This window comes from Leopardus geoffroyi, chromosome E3 (genome assembly GCF_018350155.1).
Source record: "Leopardus geoffroyi isolate Oge1 chromosome E3, O.geoffroyi_Oge1_pat1.0, whole genome shotgun sequence".
NCBI lineage: Eukaryota > Metazoa > Chordata > Mammalia > Carnivora > Felidae > Leopardus > Leopardus geoffroyi.
The window spans coordinates 38295967-38313329 of record NC_059340.1 but is presented as its reverse complement, the minus strand read 5'-3'; the positions used below and the strand labels follow the sequence as shown (position 1 = coordinate 38313329).

At 56.5% G+C, this 17363-nt stretch overlaps 2 protein-coding genes across 3 annotated transcripts in view; both read right to left on the bottom strand.

The window, feature by feature from the left end:
- Positions 1-620: 620 nt before the first annotated feature.
- PAM16 (presequence translocase associated motor 16) lies at positions 621-8220 on the bottom strand. 2 transcript variants are annotated; one of them, XM_045460811.1, is made up of 5 exons: positions 8089-8220; positions 2684-2768; positions 1697-1833; positions 1249-1314; positions 621-777 (listed from the first exon to the last, which is right to left on the bottom strand). In XM_045460811.1, exons 1-5 carry the CDS (start codon positions 8089-8091, stop codon positions 691-693), a joined length of 378 nt encoding a protein of 125 aa, XP_045316767.1. In that variant the 5' UTR covers positions 8092-8220; the 3' UTR covers positions 621-690. The 2 variants fall into 2 exon arrangements, with proteins under 2 accessions (XP_045316767.1, XP_045316766.1); XM_045460810.1 differs by lacking the exon at positions 8089-8220 and adding an exon at positions 5846-5911.
- A 1855-nt stretch (positions 8221-10075) lies between these two features.
- Positions 10076-17363, bottom strand: part of LOC123589134 (coronin-7) — a 57800-nt gene continuing 50512 nt past the window's right edge. The window contains exons 13-28 of the mRNA XM_045460798.1: positions 17246-17338; positions 16958-17089; positions 16374-16500; positions 15982-16157; positions 15361-15469; positions 15166-15252; positions 14943-15085; positions 14761-14865; positions 14596-14681; positions 13730-13871; positions 13546-13635; positions 12606-12722; positions 11951-12086; positions 11433-11524; positions 10817-10903; positions 10076-10704 (exon numbers count right to left, since the gene is read on the bottom strand). Coding sequence (XP_045316754.1) covers positions 10699-10704; positions 10817-10903; positions 11433-11524; positions 11951-12086; positions 12606-12722; positions 13546-13635; positions 13730-13871; positions 14596-14681; positions 14761-14865; positions 14943-15085; positions 15166-15252; positions 15361-15469; positions 15982-16157; positions 16374-16500; positions 16958-17089; positions 17246-17338 — 1728 coding nt within the window. The 3' untranslated portion in view covers positions 10076-10698. The remainder of the gene's footprint in view (positions 10705-10816; positions 10904-11432; positions 11525-11950; positions 12087-12605; positions 12723-13545; positions 13636-13729; positions 13872-14595; positions 14682-14760; positions 14866-14942; positions 15086-15165; positions 15253-15360; positions 15470-15981; positions 16158-16373; positions 16501-16957; positions 17090-17245; positions 17339-17363) is intronic.

The following is a 17363-nucleotide window of genomic DNA, read 5'->3' as shown; positions in this document are numbered from 1 at the left end:
CCTGGTTTGGGTCACCCACCCCCAGAACGCAGCACCCAGAAGCCCTGTTCTGGGACTTCCTTCCCACCCTGTGGGTGCCTCGGGGAGGGAGCGGCCAGAGGGGGCAGGTGCTGAGGGAGCAGAGATGGAAGATTCCAGATGACGCAGGACCTGGTCCTACCACCACCTGCTGTGACCCTGATAAGAGCCTTAGTTCTGGGAGGACACAACTCGTCCATTGAGAGTCTGGCAAAGGCTTCTCTCTCTCCCTGTACGGGAGCATTCCACCCAGATTCCAGAGATGCTAGAGTCAAACCCAGCTCAGGGAGAGGTTGCCTGTGACTGAGCCGTGGGCCTGGGGCTCTGGACCCGGTGGGAAGGGCAAGGGCAGGCCTGAGGGCGGGGATGCTCATCGCAGGAGGGGCCTGGCACTGGAGCTGTGAGGGCAGGAGTGGCCCTGTCCAGTACGTGACAGCTCAGCAGGCAGGACAGGGCTGGGCTGGCTTCTTGCCAACCTCACCCACCCCAGCCCTGTGGGGTGTCAAAGTCATGTTAACAGGGATGCGGTACTACTGGCTTCCCCCCTCCCTGCTGGCAGGAAGAGCAGTCTGCCTTCTGGAATGTGGATGTGTGCAGAGAAATGCGGAAAAGACATTTATTACCGAGCTATAAATTAGAGGTGGTGGGCAGGGTGCAGGAGGGGCTAAGTGGTCACGTTTTGGGCATCCGCTCCTTCTCTCTGTCCTCCTGGGCCTGGATTCTGAGCTCCTCCTGCAGGCGCTCCCTGGCTCGGACCACCTGGAAGGGAATTAGAATCAGGCAGGGCAGTGAGTGGGATGGGCCTCTGCCCTTCGCAGTCCTTCCAGCTTCGAGTCCCTGCAGAGCCCTGGGCATGTCTGAGCCAACAGCCTGGGAAACACAAGTGCCTCCTTTACGGGTGCCCAGCATTCCCAGGGGGACAGGGCCCGGGCACACCCTGCTCTTCACCAGCCAGTGGTCTTGTTCCCTCACAGCCATGGCTGCTGGGAGGGCCACTGTCAGAGTGACACAGGGCCCAGACATTTCAGCCCAACTGGCTGGGCCCCAGGGAGCTGAGGCAGCCAGAGGGAGTGGCAGCCTAGGGGGTGGGGGGGCTCCCTGAGGCTGGAACACCAGGGACTGCCCGGCACACCTGCCTGCCTGCCAAGCTCTGAAGGGCCTGGGAATGAGGGACCCCCCCAGTGAGAAGGGCCCTGGACTTGTCCCCTCCCAGCATCAAAGAGCACTCACCTTGGACTGCAGGTAGAAGGAGCCACCCACGGATTTGTCGTTCACCTTGAATAGGTGTTCGTAGTTCTGCAGGGGAGGGGAGACGGTGAGAGGGTGTGCAGGCTCTGGGTTACAGAGGCAGGGGGAGCTAGGAAATGACAAAGAAGGAAAGCCAAAGGGTTCAACCCTGCCGCCCCGCATGCCCATGTGACTGCTGGGGGACAGAGAGGTGGACAGGTGCCCACAGAGGGAAGGGGCTTGTCTACCACCAACAACTGCTCTGTCCCTGCCACTGCCTACTTTAATGAGTGACAGCGGCTGCCGTAACTCAGGAGTCCAAGCACCTGCTCCTTTCTACCAGGCCACAGTCACTCTGGAAGACCCTTGTAGCCTGACTCCTCCCGCCCGATCCTCCCCTTTCTGGTCTTCTGAGGCAAGACCTGTCTCAGAGCCAGCCTAGTGGCCTCACCTTCTGGATCTCCTCGGGGCTCAGCTTGGAGACATTGAGAATCTGCTGTGCCTCCTGGAGGCTGAGGCCGGACAGGTTGGAGGCAGCTGCAGACTGGTGTCCAGCACGTCCCCGAGCGTCAGCTGCTGCCCGGCTGGCTATGTAGACACATGGGTGAGTGCTCAGCCCTCAGCAGCCCAGAGGTTCCCCTTGGGCCTTCCGAGTGGGCAGCTCAGCCTGCCAGGTGGCACGGGAGAAGACACACACAAGGGACAGGGTACATCTCTTCTCCAGGAGTGGCTTTTTTTGGGGGGTGGGCGGTGGGGGACGGTGAAGTGAGGACAGATTTACTCCACTGAAGGACAGGGGCAGGGTCTGGTCCCCAACCTAGACCACAAGATGGTTCTATTCCTCTCCTCTCCCCTGCCCTGTCATCCCCAGTGCATAGCAAGTTAGGGAGCTTTAGGCTACAATGGGAAGCAGAGTGAAGCCGCACAGGTATGAAGAGGCAGGAATAGCTCAGTTGAGACTTGGCTGCCCATCAGTTACCTAGGCCAGCAAAGCAGGTGGCTCAGGTGACCTCTTCCCTTTCAATCAATGACCCTAGAATCAGGGTCCACTAAACTTTTTCTTAAAGGATCAAAGAATAAATATTTTAGGCTCTGCGCACCAATTAAAATCTGGGTTTGCAACTGCTCGAATCTTGAAAGTAGCCAGAAGGTATGGCTGTGTTCCAATAAAACTTTACTTATAAAAACAGGTGGTCAGGTGAACCAGTTCGCCCATTCCTGCCTTAATGTTCAACCAGCTTTCCCTTTCACGAGAATGTCGGGAAGTCCAAGAATACCCCCACCCCCACCCCCTAGAAATGCCCCAGACTGCCAGAACCTCAGCCAGAAGAGGGTCCTTGCATCACAATGGACCCATGGTGAGGGGCCATACACAAGAGGAAAATCTCACCTGGGCAGGAGCTCCCAGCCCAGGGGGAAGACTGGGGCTCAAACTTACCTGCAAACTCCTGCCGCAGGGCTCGGGCAAAGGCCCTGCCCACCACCTGCACCCCCATCACAATGATCTGGGCCAGGTATTTGGCCTGTGGGCAAAGCAGGTACCTGGTTAGCAGGTTGCATTTTCCAGAGATGGGACCCTGGAAATGGCTGCTGAGTGGCAAGGCTTCTGGAGATCTGAGGTAATGAAGTCCAGGGCAGCAGCCTCAGGCAACTTAATCCAAATTACCTTGATAAAAGGCTTCTGCTTTGGGTGGCTTCAGATGCTCTTTGGAGAGCTGGCTGGGGTGGACCTGATGGTGTTCCCAGAGGCAAGTGGGACCCTCCCTTGGCCTTCAGACCCGAGGACAGAACAGCTAAAACAAAGGGGCTGCAGGGCACAGAAGCTTCCAAAGCAACACTATGGCCTGGAGCCAGAACCAGGGGCTGGTCCCAGACCAGCCGTTGCCACTAACTCACCCAGTGCTTCTGAGACTGGAGGTCCCAACCTTTGTTCTACCAGCAGGAAACTCAGGGAGCCTGGAGCCACCGCAATTCTCCCAAGACTATTCACGAAGGTTGCAATCAACACAACAAAAGAGAAAAAGAGGCTCCACCTTTCAGCAGCAAAAAGCCCACTAGGGAGGCATTTAAGACAACTAACTGGTGAGGGAAAACAGGACCGGTCACCGGTTCCTCCACTGGTTCAAACACCAGCACAGTCGGCTAAGCTCTGCTTAGCACAAGGACACACGGAACCCTGCAGTGCCCTCAGAGCTCCCGTACACCGCCTGGCCTGGCCTGGCCTGGCCTGGCCTGGCAGGGGGAGCCTCTACAGGGCACAGCATGGTGGTTTTCTACTCCCAGACCGCGTGATTCAACACACCACAGGGGCACACAGAGCCTCATTAAGCATGACCAGAAGTATAGAAAGGCAATGGAAGGAAACCTCAGGAATGAGATGGAGACACTGGAAAAAGATGAGATTTCTACTGGGCTGGATTTCGAGGGCAGGGAGGATCACAATGGGAATACTGGGGCTTTCTAGGCAGGGGAACCAGGGAGAGCCCACCAGGAGAAAAGTGTAAAGGCCGTCCCGGGAGCAGCCAAGAGCATACGGGACTTGTAAGGTCGGTGGAGAGAAGACTAAGAAGGTGGCCGGGATGGGAAAATGTACAGCCCTTATGGAGAAAAAACGATACAGACAGCACACCGGAAATGACCGGTATGCGCGATGGTACAAATGAGGGCGGGCAGAGGGCCCAGACAGGGCTCACTGCAGGCCGACACTGCTCAGGGGGCACATGCCCGTGGTTTCCCTTACTCTTTCTTGCACTGGTCGGTAGTTAGATGTTCTATCAGTCAGCAAGTATCAACTGAGCCTGGGTGCCAGGCACTGTGCCATTTAACCCAAGACCTCAAGCCACCAAGGCACAGCAGGGTTTAATGACGAGCCCAAGGACACGGCTAGTACTCAAGGGGAACGCGGGCAGGAAACCCTGACATTGGTACTCTCAGCCATGGCATCCTCAGGCTGCCCACCTCACAGAGGATCCTGCAGGGAGGGCAACTCAGCAACCTGACAAGGATCAAGGACTCAACCCAGAGGCCAAAGAGGGGCTTGTGAGATGCCAGGGGAATCTGGATTCCAGAATTGGCTTTGTGTGGCTTCCAGTGGACTTGCCCTTATGGGCAGGGCGGGATGTTGGTTCTGGGACATTAGCAGGAATTAAAAAATGGAAGTGGGTTTGGATTTCACACGTAAATGGAAATTTCATAAGCCCTGTTATTTCACACCAGAAAGCAAAGCTCAGTGAAGGCTCTGTCCAGGGATCAAAGGGAGGGGCGGGGCTGCGCGCAAGGAGGAGTCAAGACCAATACTGTGTGCACTGGAGGGAGGGAAGCCTCCCAACTTCTCCGTCCAGGCCCAAAGCCCTTCCCAAGTGGGACTGGAGGTTCCCAGATAGACGGCTGGCCCTGTCTGAGGTACAGTGAGGCTGACAGGCCAGTAGGTGACGGCTTACACACCCTTCGGCCTCAGACCACACCTTCACCTGCGGCCACACGCCTAGGGGCAAGGCCACTGCTCCACCCATCACTGCCCTTCAACTTACTTCTCTGCCCGGGATGGTGGCTGTTGTTCAATAACGAACCTTAGAAACTCAGAGTGTAACTGGGCAGCCCCCTAACCACCCCTGCAGGCTTCAAACCACAGTGGCATGGTGTCCCTGTCGTTCCTGCTGCCAGAGCTCCATGGCTGCAGAAAAGGTGGGGATAGCCTCTAGTTTCAGAGGGTACCCTGACTGACCAAGGGAGCTGCCTGGTTGGTCCACTGAGGCTACCAAGGTTCGTGTGGGGGGCATCTCCAGGGGATGATGTGCGCTCATACAGGCAAGCTTTGGGATCACCCGTGTACAAATCCCAGCTGTGTGCTCCTAACGTGTTCTCAGGTCCCCTTAGCCTCAGTTTTCTCACCTGTAAAATGGGGACACAATAGGGCTGTCACAGGGATTTAATGAGATAATGCTTGTAAATTGCCTGGCACGGAGCCTGTTGATACAATAAGTACTCAATAAATGTTGGTTTTCATTTATTATACACTGTTTCACAAAACCTGACAATGGTCAGACATTATGGAGTAACAAAGCTTTTCCCCAAAAGGCAACTCATTTGATAGATCCACTAATTCCTCACAGGAAAAGGCTGCAAAAAGCCAGCCTACACTCCTAAGGAGCTGGAAAGCGGCATGGAAGAAGAGGGAGAGGGCTGCTTTGCAGCTCTAATCTGGCTCCCAGCTTGTCTTCTTGCTAGCTGTGTGGTCCTGGGCCAATTACTCAACCTCTCTGAACCTCAATTCTCTTATCTGCAAAATGGGGAGAACAATACCTTCCTTATAGGGGGGCTGCAAGGTCCTCGGGAGGCTAGCCACATAAAACCAAGCGGACAGTCAGTGGCAGGTTCACAGCAGCCCAGCAGCTACCTTGCTTCTGGACCAGACCCTGCTTGGTGCTCAGCGGTCTAGAGACCAGGCAGTACAGCCAAGTTTCTCATCCACCTATTCAGTACCCAGTGCCAGCTGTGGGTCAGATGTGCTCACAGTTCTGCCAGCTACAAGAGGTGGAGAAGACTGCCACCGGGTGAGGTTTCTTCTAGAAAGTCCTAAAACATCCCAGAGTCCACTCACTGACACTTGGGCCTGAAGACCCTGGGCCAGAACAACCAGCTGCCATGGCATCCGACTGAGGCCAAACTTCAGGGTAAGCAGCAGAGATCAGAGCCACAGGTCGCCAAGCCTGGAACCCACTGTGGAGGACACATACATTTTCTCATCTGAGGAACACAGCCCAGTGAAGGACCAAAGCTCTGCAGGTGGGGCAGAAGGCCACAGGAAAGCATCTGGGGACACTCGGGAATGTGGCTTATCTCATGTTAAGTGCATCAAGAAGGGACCTGGCTTTCAGACAGACCGATGTGCAATGTTCCTTTCAAAGCCCAGTTCCAGGTTCTTGGGCTGGCGGGCAGAGACTATCACTGAGACTCACTCCCTTCTCAAGGATCCACTGAGATAGGAGGGGGGCTCTGTTCACCCAGAGCCCCTGCAAACAGCTGCTGGCGTCACAACTAAGCAGGAGGGCAGTCAGGAACATCTACGCCTGGGGTCCCCGCCTACGGCCGGCACAGCAGCCCACTGGTATGTGAATCAACGTGACACTTAAAACAGGTCACCGTCGGCAACAATGCCATGCCCCCAGACGGGGTTTCCAAACGCCTACCACTCCCTCTGCTGGAGGGCTTCAGCTATCCCCCAAGACACACACAATTCTGCCATTGCCACTGCCGGCAAATTCAGTCCACTTTTCAGTCAGGTGTTCTCAGCTTTGGCTACAGACAACTTCTCTGGTCTTCTCTCCCCTCACCTCTCTCCGCACCTACTTCGACATCAAGCTCTCTGACTTCTTTACCCCAACGTCTGCAGCTCGCAATTCACACACCATACAAACCACTCTTGTCAAGTGTTCAGTGCTTTTTAGAGTATTCGTGTAGCTCTGTAAATACACGAAAATGCATGGACGACTACTACTAGTTCCAGAACATTTTCACCACCCCTCCCCAAAAAAGAGAGCCGTTAACTTTGAATATCCTATTACCGTGATAGTCAAAACCCAACATCCTGCAAAACTTAACACAGCTTGGGGTGCTGGGTGGCTCAGCTGGTTAAGCGTCTGGCTCTTGACTCTGGCTCAGGTCATGATCTCATGGTTAGTGGGTTCGAGCCCCATGCGGGGCTTTGTGTTGGCAGTGTGGAGGCTGCTTGAGATTCTCTGCACTCCCCCCACTCATATGCTCTGTCTCCTCTCTCTCAAAATAAATAAAACACTAAACACGTTACCCCCATCCCCCCAAGTGAAACCTTCCCAGGCTCCTACCATGTCTATCCTCCCACAGCACGATCTTTTCCTACTAATATGCTGTTCTAGTTCACAGACCTGCCTGATTCCTCGTTTAGGATACAAACTCCCCCAGAGCAACCTTTTACTTTGCTCTTGAGGGTGGCTCAAAGTTACACGCACAAACGAGAAGGACCCAGTTCAACCGTTCGTTGTGGGTCCTCAAAAAATGGCAGTAACCGGGCTCAAAACCAGACACTGCGGCATGAATGACCCTAGACGAATCAAACTCTGAAATTCAGGTTCCTCAGCTGTGAAATGCGGACAATGACAGTACGAACTTCATAAGCATTACACGAGAGAACCCACGTAAGGCCTCAGCTCAGGGCCTGGCACTTGCAAGCCGCTTCCTTATCCTTAATAGTAAGAAATGGTTCCCCAAACTGACTGCCTCAATCCCTTGGGGGAACTGACAGAACCTCCGAGGGCAGAGCTCAGGACCATGCATTTTTATAGGGTCCCCAGGTGCACCCGTCGCAGCCAGTGTGGCCCAGGTCTGTGGATTGGCTCCAAGTGCCAATGGTACCGCAGAAACGCTCAGTTTTCGGTGTCGAGGGGCCTGGTTCAAGCCCTAGCTCTGCCACTTCCTTGGCAAAGTCTCGGAGAGCGTTTGGTCAGCTGCGAAAGGGGAACAATAATAGGGCGACACCACCAACTACCTGCGGGGCCAAGCAGGGGCTCCCGGGTCGGCCCTAGCCTCCCGCTGGGGCTGTGCGCTCATGGGCTGGAACCCACGACCGCACTTGCTGGGCATTTTGCGGCCGGCCAGGCCCTCCCTGCTTTCCGGCCAAACGACTCTCCGTCGCCCCGAGGCCGCCAGCGCCCGTAGCGGTCCTCCCGGTACGACGCCCCCGGACCCCGCTTCCCGTCCGGCACGAGGGGGCGCGCGGCTCCCGCAGCCCGGCCGCAGCTCGCCGCCCCTGACCCGGCTCCGAAACGGCCTCCCCCGCCCCCGGGCAGCGCCCATCTCGGGCCTCACCATGGTGGCCGCTCTGCCCCGGGGTCGTGAGTTGCTGCTTCCTGGCCCCGCGGCCCCCAGCTCAAGGGCGGCCGGCGGGTCAGAGGTCAAGGGAGAGAGCGCGTGCGTGATGCCGCACTAAGCATGCGTACTGTTCCCTCCGGAGGGCGGGGTGTGCCTTGACGTAATCCGTAGGCGGAACCAGAGGCGGAGTCGGCCCCGGGCTCCGGTTCGCAAGACTACCGGGGACGGGCGATGGGCGGGCGATGGGCGATCCCAGGACTCACACTGGCCCTCGCCCCGGCCCTTCGCCCTTACCCGCTGTGCCAGATGCCACAGAATAAATACATCTGTCAAATGCGGAGCAATTTCTTCCCTTGATTTTGCCAAAATATTTGGTACTAAAAGATATGCAATAAACATATGACACCCCACGAACATAAGGAGTAGGATGCCAAAGTCTCACAAATATATAAGAAAACAGGAAACTTCAAAATAAGTTTCATGCTAGGGTCCCTCTACTCTGGGAAGGACCTCTCACTGCCCCCTCCTTCAAGTTCTTGCTCAAGTGTCATCTTCTCAACAAGGCCTACCCCGATCCCCTACCAACGCTGAACCTTGTCCTGCATTGTTTTATAGTAACAGCTTTATTGAAATAAAATCCACACACCATCCAATTCACCATTTTAAAGTGCACAATCCAGTGCTTTTTAGTATAGTCACAGAGTTGTGCAACCATCACCACAAGGACACCACAACATTTTCATCAACCCCTCAAAAAAATTCCTGCGCGTTAGCAACCAATGCCCCTGTCCCATCCCCCTGCGCCTGGCCACCACTAATCTTTGTTCCGTCCCTATGGATTTGTCTGTTCTGAACATCTCCTGGAAAGAGAATCCAACTATATGTGGCTTTTTGTGTCTGACTTAAACTACCATTCTTGGTTCCCTCTATTTTTTTTCCCGGAAGTTCTTAATCATCTTTAAAAAAAACATTTTTTTTTCTTTTTTTTTAATTTTTGAGAGAGAGAGAGAGAGAGAGACAGAACAGGAGTGGGAGAGGGGCAGAGAGGGAGACACAGAATCCCAAGCAGGCTTCAGGCTCTGAGCTGGCAGCACAGAGCTGGCCTTGAGGCTTGAACTCAGCAACTGTGAGATCACAACCTGAGCTGAAGTCAGCCGGTTAACCGATTGAGCCACCCAGGCATAATTCATGTACTTTGTTTATTGTTTATAACTTGTTCCCGCAACTAGAATGTGGATCCCTGGTGGGCAGGACTTTTCTCTTTTCCCCACTCTTGAACTTCAGCACCCAGAAGGGTGGCTGGCACATGGAAGGTATCCAACACATGGTTGTTCAATGAACGTTAAGTCAGACTGCCTTGTGCTATGTCCCGGACCACTGCCCTTTCCTTTCTTCAAATTCTTTCTTCCCTCAGTGCTGTGGCCACCTGACTTTCGTCTGAAACATTCTCATGGCTCTGTGGCTAACTGACCTTCATGTCTCAGCTCTCAGCATAAAGGTCACCTCTCAGACTGAACACCCTGCTTCGTCTGTATCTCTGCTGCTCTGTTTCACATAATTTGTCTTCCTTATGTATATATTTGTGGTTAAGTAATCTCTATGTGCAACATGGGGCTCAAACACGCAACCCCGAGGTTAAGAGTCACACACTCTACCAACTCCACCAGCCAGGTGCCCCTAATTTGTCTTCTTTATGTCTCTCTTCACAGTTTGCTTACTTGCACATAGTCTGGCTCCCCTGCACAGGAGGACAATGACAAGTGCCTTGAGAGGCCTGGTCTCTCCCGTCCCTTACCGTATCTACCATCCAGACCACTGTTGGGTATCTATGTGTTGGATGAATGAACCAACTCATAGCAGCTGAAAAGGCCTGAGGAGCAAAGTGAGGCCTGGAACAAGGGGGAACCCAGGGCCAAACCGCCTTCACCCATACTCCTGTCCCCGAACTCTCGCAGTCAGCAAGAGACCACAGCAGCACAAGAGGTAGCCAGCTCAGAAAAGTTTAATTGCTGAAAACATCCAGGGTATATTCAGGCCAGTCCCTGAGGGGCTCACACCCCGCCCTTAACTGGGCCATCAGCTCCGTGATGTCCCCCTTCTCCTGGTTTCAAACCTGGGGAGGAGGGCAACTGGTCCCTGGCCCGTGAGGCTGGTGCTGTGCCAAACGGCCTGGCAGGGGGCCAGCCCCCAAGGCTCTTACCTGGAAGTGGGGGCAGCAGGCAAGATGGGATGTTGCCCGTGCTAAGTGAAGGTGCTGGGCAAAGCCAGCCCAGGCTGGGACCAGCCCAGGGACGTCTACTAACCCCTCAGCACTCCCAGCCCACCGCGCTCCCATGCCCCTGGCTCCACATGCTAGCAGGCAGCTGAGGAGAAGCAGCCAGCCCCAGGGAAAGCAGAGGTGCAGACAATCCATGGGAGTTGCAGCGGGACCTAGAGGCCTTGGAAGTGCCCAAGGCCCAAAGGAAGTCAGGGCTTTGGGGAGGAGGTGTGCCAGGGCCACGAGGCATCTTCCAGTTTGAGGGGGAGACCGGAGGTGCGCAGCGGGCACATCAGGTGGTTCTGGGAGGTGGCGGCAGCAGGTGAGGCCAGAGGTGGCTGGTGGGCAGTCTAGTCCTGGGGAGATAAACCAAGTCGGAGGGAGTTGAGAGGTCTGAGAAGGGGGGTGTCGCAGGCTGCAGGGTGAGGGAGGGACGGAGGGGATGCCAGGGCCCTCTCATCTACTCACCCACTCGTCCTCGTCCACACCTTCAAAGGAGTCCTGAGGGAGCGGGTCCTCGCGGTTCCCCAGCTTTGCCACCATGGCACTGAGCAGCTAGAAGAGTGGACAGAAGAGGAGGTGGCAAGGGAACAGAATAGGACCGCTAACCCCAGGAACACAGGCCTTCACGGTTTGAACCCGGTCAAGGGTGTGAAAGAGCCATTTTCATCAGAGCCCTGACAAAGGGGATGGTTTTCACAAAAAAATACACTTCGACCAATATTAGGGAGCCAGAGACAGACTCTGTGCCACGCAGCACTGGAGTCTGCACACTGCCTCAGATGCTCCGATGTGCACCAGGGCCCCAAATGCACTTGGGTCCCAAACCCTTGGCTCTGTTTGGGATGGGCCAGGCCAGAGGGGGGCCTCCTTCTGCCCTTCCCTGGATTCCTGAGTCCCGTGCCCCATGGGTCCACTTCAGGGCTCTGGAAGGTCTCCCCCAGTAAGCTGCCCAATCGAGAGAGGTGTGTGACCCTGGCTCCTGTCCCAGCCTGGGTCGGACAGACAACCGAAGGGCAGTCATTAGGTACGGCCAGGACTCTGTGTGCGCCATACTGGTCAACCCCCTCCCATGCCTACCTACCTCTTCCTTCTTTTGCTCATCTGACTTCTCTTCCAGGTACAGTGCTGAGGACGGGGCCCGACGGGCAGGGGCTTCACGGGGTGCCTGGCTCACTGGGGTAGGGCAGGGACAGGCATCAGACATCAGAGAATCCCCTCGGTGAGGACTCCTTGCCCAACCCTTTGGTACCATTCCCTAGGGAATCCTGTGGTGGAGACCCCAGAGAGGGTAATAACAGCTGCCCCACCCTCTGCTCACAAGGCTGCCGTGGGCACCATGTAGCGTATGTGTGCACATCAGGGGTGGGAACTGTGATGGAAACACAAACCCTGGGCCCTGCCCTCGAAAGGCTCAGAGTATGAGCCTGGAAATGCAAACACCCCATCCTTGGAAACATCAGAGGTTTCTGTGTGACAGGGAGATGGGGGGGGGGGGGGGGGGATCTTGGACTTGACCTTTCGACCCCTTCTCCAGCCCTCCCCCCACCACCACTCACTTCCCTGCTTCCTACTTGCCACCCCCCCAGCTCCTCAGCCTACCTGGGGTCATGCCGGGGGGCTGTAGGCTGATCAGCCGAGGCTGCCCATTAGCACCTCCCAGCCAGGCCTTCGCACTGAGCACGGGCTCCCAGCTCATGGCCGTGTCTGGGAACACATCATCCTGGAAGAACTCTTTCTGTAGGGAAGAACAAAGGGGCTACCCTGGGGCACTTACCAGAGGCCCAAGGTGCATCAGCATCCCTTCGGAAGGGGGTAAGGTAAGATCCGGGGCCCACTCTGGGGTTTCTGCCAGTTTCAGAATCTCAGCAGAATAAGGGAACAGGCACCCCAAAGAGCAGTGAGTGGGGTAGTTTGGTGACAGGGCCAGTCGGGCCCCAAAGCCCCTTTTATGGGGACTGGTGGGGGTGGGGAGGCGCCTGGGTGGCTCAGTCAGTTAAGCGTCCAACTTCAGCTCAGGTCATGATCTCACGGTTTGTGAGTTCAAGCCCTGCGTTGGACTCTGTGCTGACAGCTTAGAGCCTGGAGCCTGCTTTGAATTCTGTGACTCTCTCTCTCTCTCTGTCCCTCCCCTACTCATGTATTCTCTCTCTCTCTCTCTCTCCAAAAATAAATATATGTATATAAAGATTAAAAGAAAAATTAAAGGTACCGGGAAGGAGGACTAGGTGTTGGGGTGTCAGGCCCCCAACCTCACCCTGACTCGGGGTAGACGGAAGGCAACGGGCTCCAGGGAGGTCTGGCGAAGCCGCAGACATCGGGCAAACTCTACTTCCTGGACGTCGCACTCTGTCTTGGGCAAGAGGACGAAACCCTGGAGAGCAGGGGGATCTGAGCGGACACCTGCACCCCCACAGACTGCCAACACCCCTACTTAGGACCACCAGAACCAAGGCCCATCCCTGAATGGGAGCGTGCTAGCAGATGCTTAACAACTAGCTCTCTGGAGGGGCGCCTGGGGGGCTCAGTCAGTAAGCTTCCAACTCTTGATCTCGGCTCAGGTCACAATCTCACAGTTCATTGGTTCGAGCCCTGGCATCGGGCTCTGAGCACGCAGTGCGGGGCCTGCTTAGGATTCTCTCTCTGCGCCCCTCCCACTCACACGCACACACTCTCTCTCTCTTTCAAAATAAATAAACATTTTTAAAAAATCTTTAACAAGTAGCTCTCTGGAGGAAAAATGCCGTTTTGTAGCTCTGACTAGCCTATTTCCATGTTGTAAGAACCCACCATGGTGATTTCTCACCACCAACATGACTTGTTGAATGCAGAATGGGGAACACATGTGTGGTAGCAGCATCTAGTCTATCCACTGGCAGAGCCCACAGGTGTAAGTAGCCTCGACGGCACAAAAAAACCATAAAATCAGGTAAAATAATTAAGAAGTGATACATTGAATGGTTACTGCCTAGGTTTTCAATGTAATTTACTTGTAGGGTCATATAACTTAAGGTTTTATAGTTTAATTTCTAATAATGGTGGAGTTTAACAACCAGCTCCTGACAGCTGCTGGGCACACCCTGGCCCAGTGACCTGCTGACCCGACAGGCCCCTGCACTTCCCCATCTGGCCAGGAGAGGGCAGGGGAGCCCTGTGTCGCACCCACCAGGAGGCCCAGGGAGGGCGCACAGGCTCACCTTGTGGGGGTCAGGCGATGTGAAGCTATTGCACTCCAGGAAGAAAGGAGCCTCTGGGAGCAGCTCGTATAGGAACACACGGGTGTCGCCCTGGGTGGGTGGCAAGAGTGAGGCAGCCAGCTAAAGCTGCCTTTCTCCCCACCTTTCACCTGCCCACCACCCCCGCCTGCACGCTCCAGCCCACCTTGCCCGTGAGTAGCACCAGGCTGGTGTCCGGGTCATAGCTGGGAAGCAGAGTTGAGGGAGCCACATCCAGCCCCAGCACTGCCAAAGGGCCACCGGCCACAGCCTTGGCGGGGTACAGGAGTAGCTGGCGCTCACTTCGGCTGCAAGGGAGACCCCAGGAGCAGAAGCAGGTCCTTAGAGCTGCAGGGACCTGAGTCAGGGAAAGGACTCTAGCAAGGACCCTGATCCTGTCAGGCTTCGACACCTGAGGAGTGCCTCTGTCCCTTCTCTTTCCTGATCCAGTTCTCAGAACTACTGTCTCCGGTCTCCTGCAACAGTGGCCTAACCCGCTGGCCTCATCCCCTACTAATGCTCCCTCTGCTGTTCTCCGATCCTCCACCAGCATGGGTCTCGTGGCCACTGTGGCCTGCTGTCTGTACTTCTCTCCCCATGTTCTGTTTGTCATTCTCTGCTCCAGCCAGGCTGGTCAGCCTCCTAGCCTTTCCACCCACACTTGAATGCCCTCTCCTCTGGATTCCTGGCTACTAGCTCCTTTGTGACTCAGTTCAGATGACATCTACCTTAGGAGGCCCTCCCTGATCCCTCCTCCAATGTGCCAAATACTCTCCCTCGGGCCTCTCCACTAGGCTTGGTTGTTTCATGCTTTTCACCCGGTCCATGCCAGGCATGGGCTCATCCCTCTGGGTCTCCCTCCCTCTCATCCATCCACTAACCTACCCACCAACCCATCCATCCATCCATGCACCCAATAAGTGAGTAGCAGGAACAGCTTCTGATGCCTAACATGTGTATGCATGTCTGGGGAAAAAGGACACAATTAGCTGCTTAAGTCTGGGTGTGGGGATGGTAGTCCTGAGTCCTCACCTGTCAAAGCCGGACACCAGCAGACAGTGACCGTCACACACCCAGACAACGCGGGCTCCACGGGCCCCCTCAGGCCCTGGGCCTTCCTGTTGGGATACAGCACATGAGGGCCAGCAGCGGACCCTCAGTCAGGTCTGAAGGCTGCCCTCATTGCCTCTGGCTCACCTGCAGGGGCTCAGGGCCACCCCGGGGCTCATAGACCCGCAGGCGCCCATCCTTGCAGACAGTGGCCAGATGCTGTCCGTCGGGACTCCAGGCCAGGCCGAAGATCTGGAGGCAGATGTGGATGGATGTGAGAGGCGGCCTCTCAGCCTGTGGCTGGGCGCCTGCTCCCACAGACGTCCTACCTGGTCCCGATGGCCCTGCAGCCTCAGCCGCTCAGCTCTGGCCTTAAGGTCCCAGATCCGAATGGTCAGGTCATAGGAAGAGGAGGCCAGCACGTCGGCTGCCAGCGGGTGGAAGCGCAGAGAGTAGATCTTCTCTGTGTGGCCTGGGGGTGAGGCAGGGAGTAACGCTGAGTTCCTCAGGAGCCACTGTCTATCTCCCAGCCCCCACCCTGGCCCACCTGACCTGTGAGCACGGCCTCAGGTGTCGTGAGCACCTCCTCCAGGCCCTCTGGGGGCACCCGCCACAGTCGGATCCTGGCATCCTCCCCACCTGAAGAGAGTGCTGGCTCATCACTGCTGTGCCCAAGACCTCTGGGCTCTCCCTACCCTCATTCACACCCCTGGGCCCTCCCTTGAGCCTAGCGCCGAGCCTCCTTACCCACAGCGAGGCGGTAGGGGTCAAAGGGGTCCCAGGCCAGATCAGTCACAGCTGCGCCATTCTGCATTGTGGGCAGTGCTGTGTCGGGCAGGCGGCCAGGCTTCCGCAGCTGTGGGAGGTAACCCCACCCGCAGGCCCATCAGTAACAGGCAGGAGAGCTTGGTCCCCAGGGTCTGCAGGGCAAGCAGCACGCCTGGGCCCCCCACCTTCTGCAGCTGATGCCCCACTGCCGGGTGGCCCAAGCTCTCTGCCTCAGCCGCCTTGTGCTCTGAGCCCCAAGCGCCAACTTTGTGTCCCAGAAAGCGAGGGGGACAGCGTGGAGTGGTGGAAAGAGCTCAGGCTTGGGACTCAGGCAGCCTGGGTTCGAATCCCAGCTCCACCACTTACACAGCTGTGTGACCTGACAGGTCACTAAGCCTCTCTGTGCCTCACTGCTTTCATCCATCTGTAAAATGGGGATAAGAGTGGTAACCCCGCAGGACAGCTGGGAAGATCAAAGGGGATGCTGGCAGGTGCTTGGCACATAGTTTGTGCTCAGAGAGTATGAGCTGGTGTGGGTACCCAATGCCCTTAACTTCCTGCAGGGCCCTGGGAGGGCACCATGTGAGTGGGGTCTCTCACCTCGAGCACAGCCACCTGCCCGCCACTGCTGAGCAAGGGCACAGCCACACGAAGCCGGTTGGCACAGAACCCATCGCTCTCGCCAGGCGTGGTGAGGTTGAGCCCCTTGAGGTTGGTGATGTGGCTGTCTCGGTGCAAGACGGTGCCCTGAGCATGGCGGAACCTGGAACTGGGGCCTGGCAGGCGGCAGGGATGGAGCCACATGAGAATGCCCTGCCCACCGGCCTGCCTGTTCACATCACAGCAGGATGGTGCACGACCTGTGCCCAGGCCTCCAGAGAACATCCAGGCTGCCCTCTTACTGCAGACTTAGTCCATCCCACAAGGACAGGTGACCCCACCAGGAGGGGAGCAGATGTAGACTGGGTTAGCTCCTGCCCTGATGCACTTACCCAGCAGGCTCTGTAGGGATCTCTGGCTGGGGCTGGTGCCGATACCACTGGTGCTAGAGAGCGAGGGCCCCAGGCTGGAGGGTGTGGAGGGGGAGGTCAGCGAGCTGAGAGGGGAAGAGAAGCCCTCCTGGGGGAGAAACACCCTGGGTCAGCCAGCAGGCCCCCAGTTTCTTGGCCAGAGAGAAAGGGGCACTGGGGTCATCACTCTGGGCCCCACCTCCCAGGCTATGGGACATGCAGGGCAAGCTAAACTTCAGACGGTGGGGACAGTGGGTGGCAGCTGCCAACTCCTGGCTTGGTAGGAGAACAGGCAGGCCCCGTATGGTTAACATCTGCCAGTACTTCAAGAGAAACCAGAAACCTAGATTTTTCTGTGAAAGTCTGGCTTTTTAGGGGTTTGCTCAATTTGGAGAACAGCATGAAGTTCTTTGTTTGTGCTTCACATGTTTCTGTCTCTGTTATGCTTGATGATGACTACAAAAGGCTCAGGGACCCTCAGGCAGGCGAACACACTTGGCAGCTTTGACTTAGGCACCAGGATGGTGGCAGGATGGAGAGGAAAGGAAGACCGCCCTGGCACTCACGCTGGGATCCGCATCACCTGCAGGAGTGTCTGCAGGCTGGGCCTGGTCCGGGGAGGGCTCCGCAGGGGGCACCAGGCAGGAAGTGAAGCTGAGGTGGGGCCGCCGAGCTGGGTGGAGGCTAACCTTCTGCACCTGAGAGAAGAACGTGGTGTCCCAGGCAGGGGATAGGGACAAGGAGGGAGACACAGGGCAGCTGAGTTCATACAGCTGGACTGTGGGGTCATGCGTGGGGCAGGTGGAGGCTGGGAGTGGCCAGCCAAGCTGGAGGGCAAGGGTGAGGGCCCCTACCTGCTGGTTGCTCCCCACCCACCAGGCATGGGGGTCGGAGGCAGGGATGCAGCCTGCGGTGTCCGGGAACAGGTCCTCATGGAACTCCACAGCCTGTTGGCAGATGGGGACGTACGTG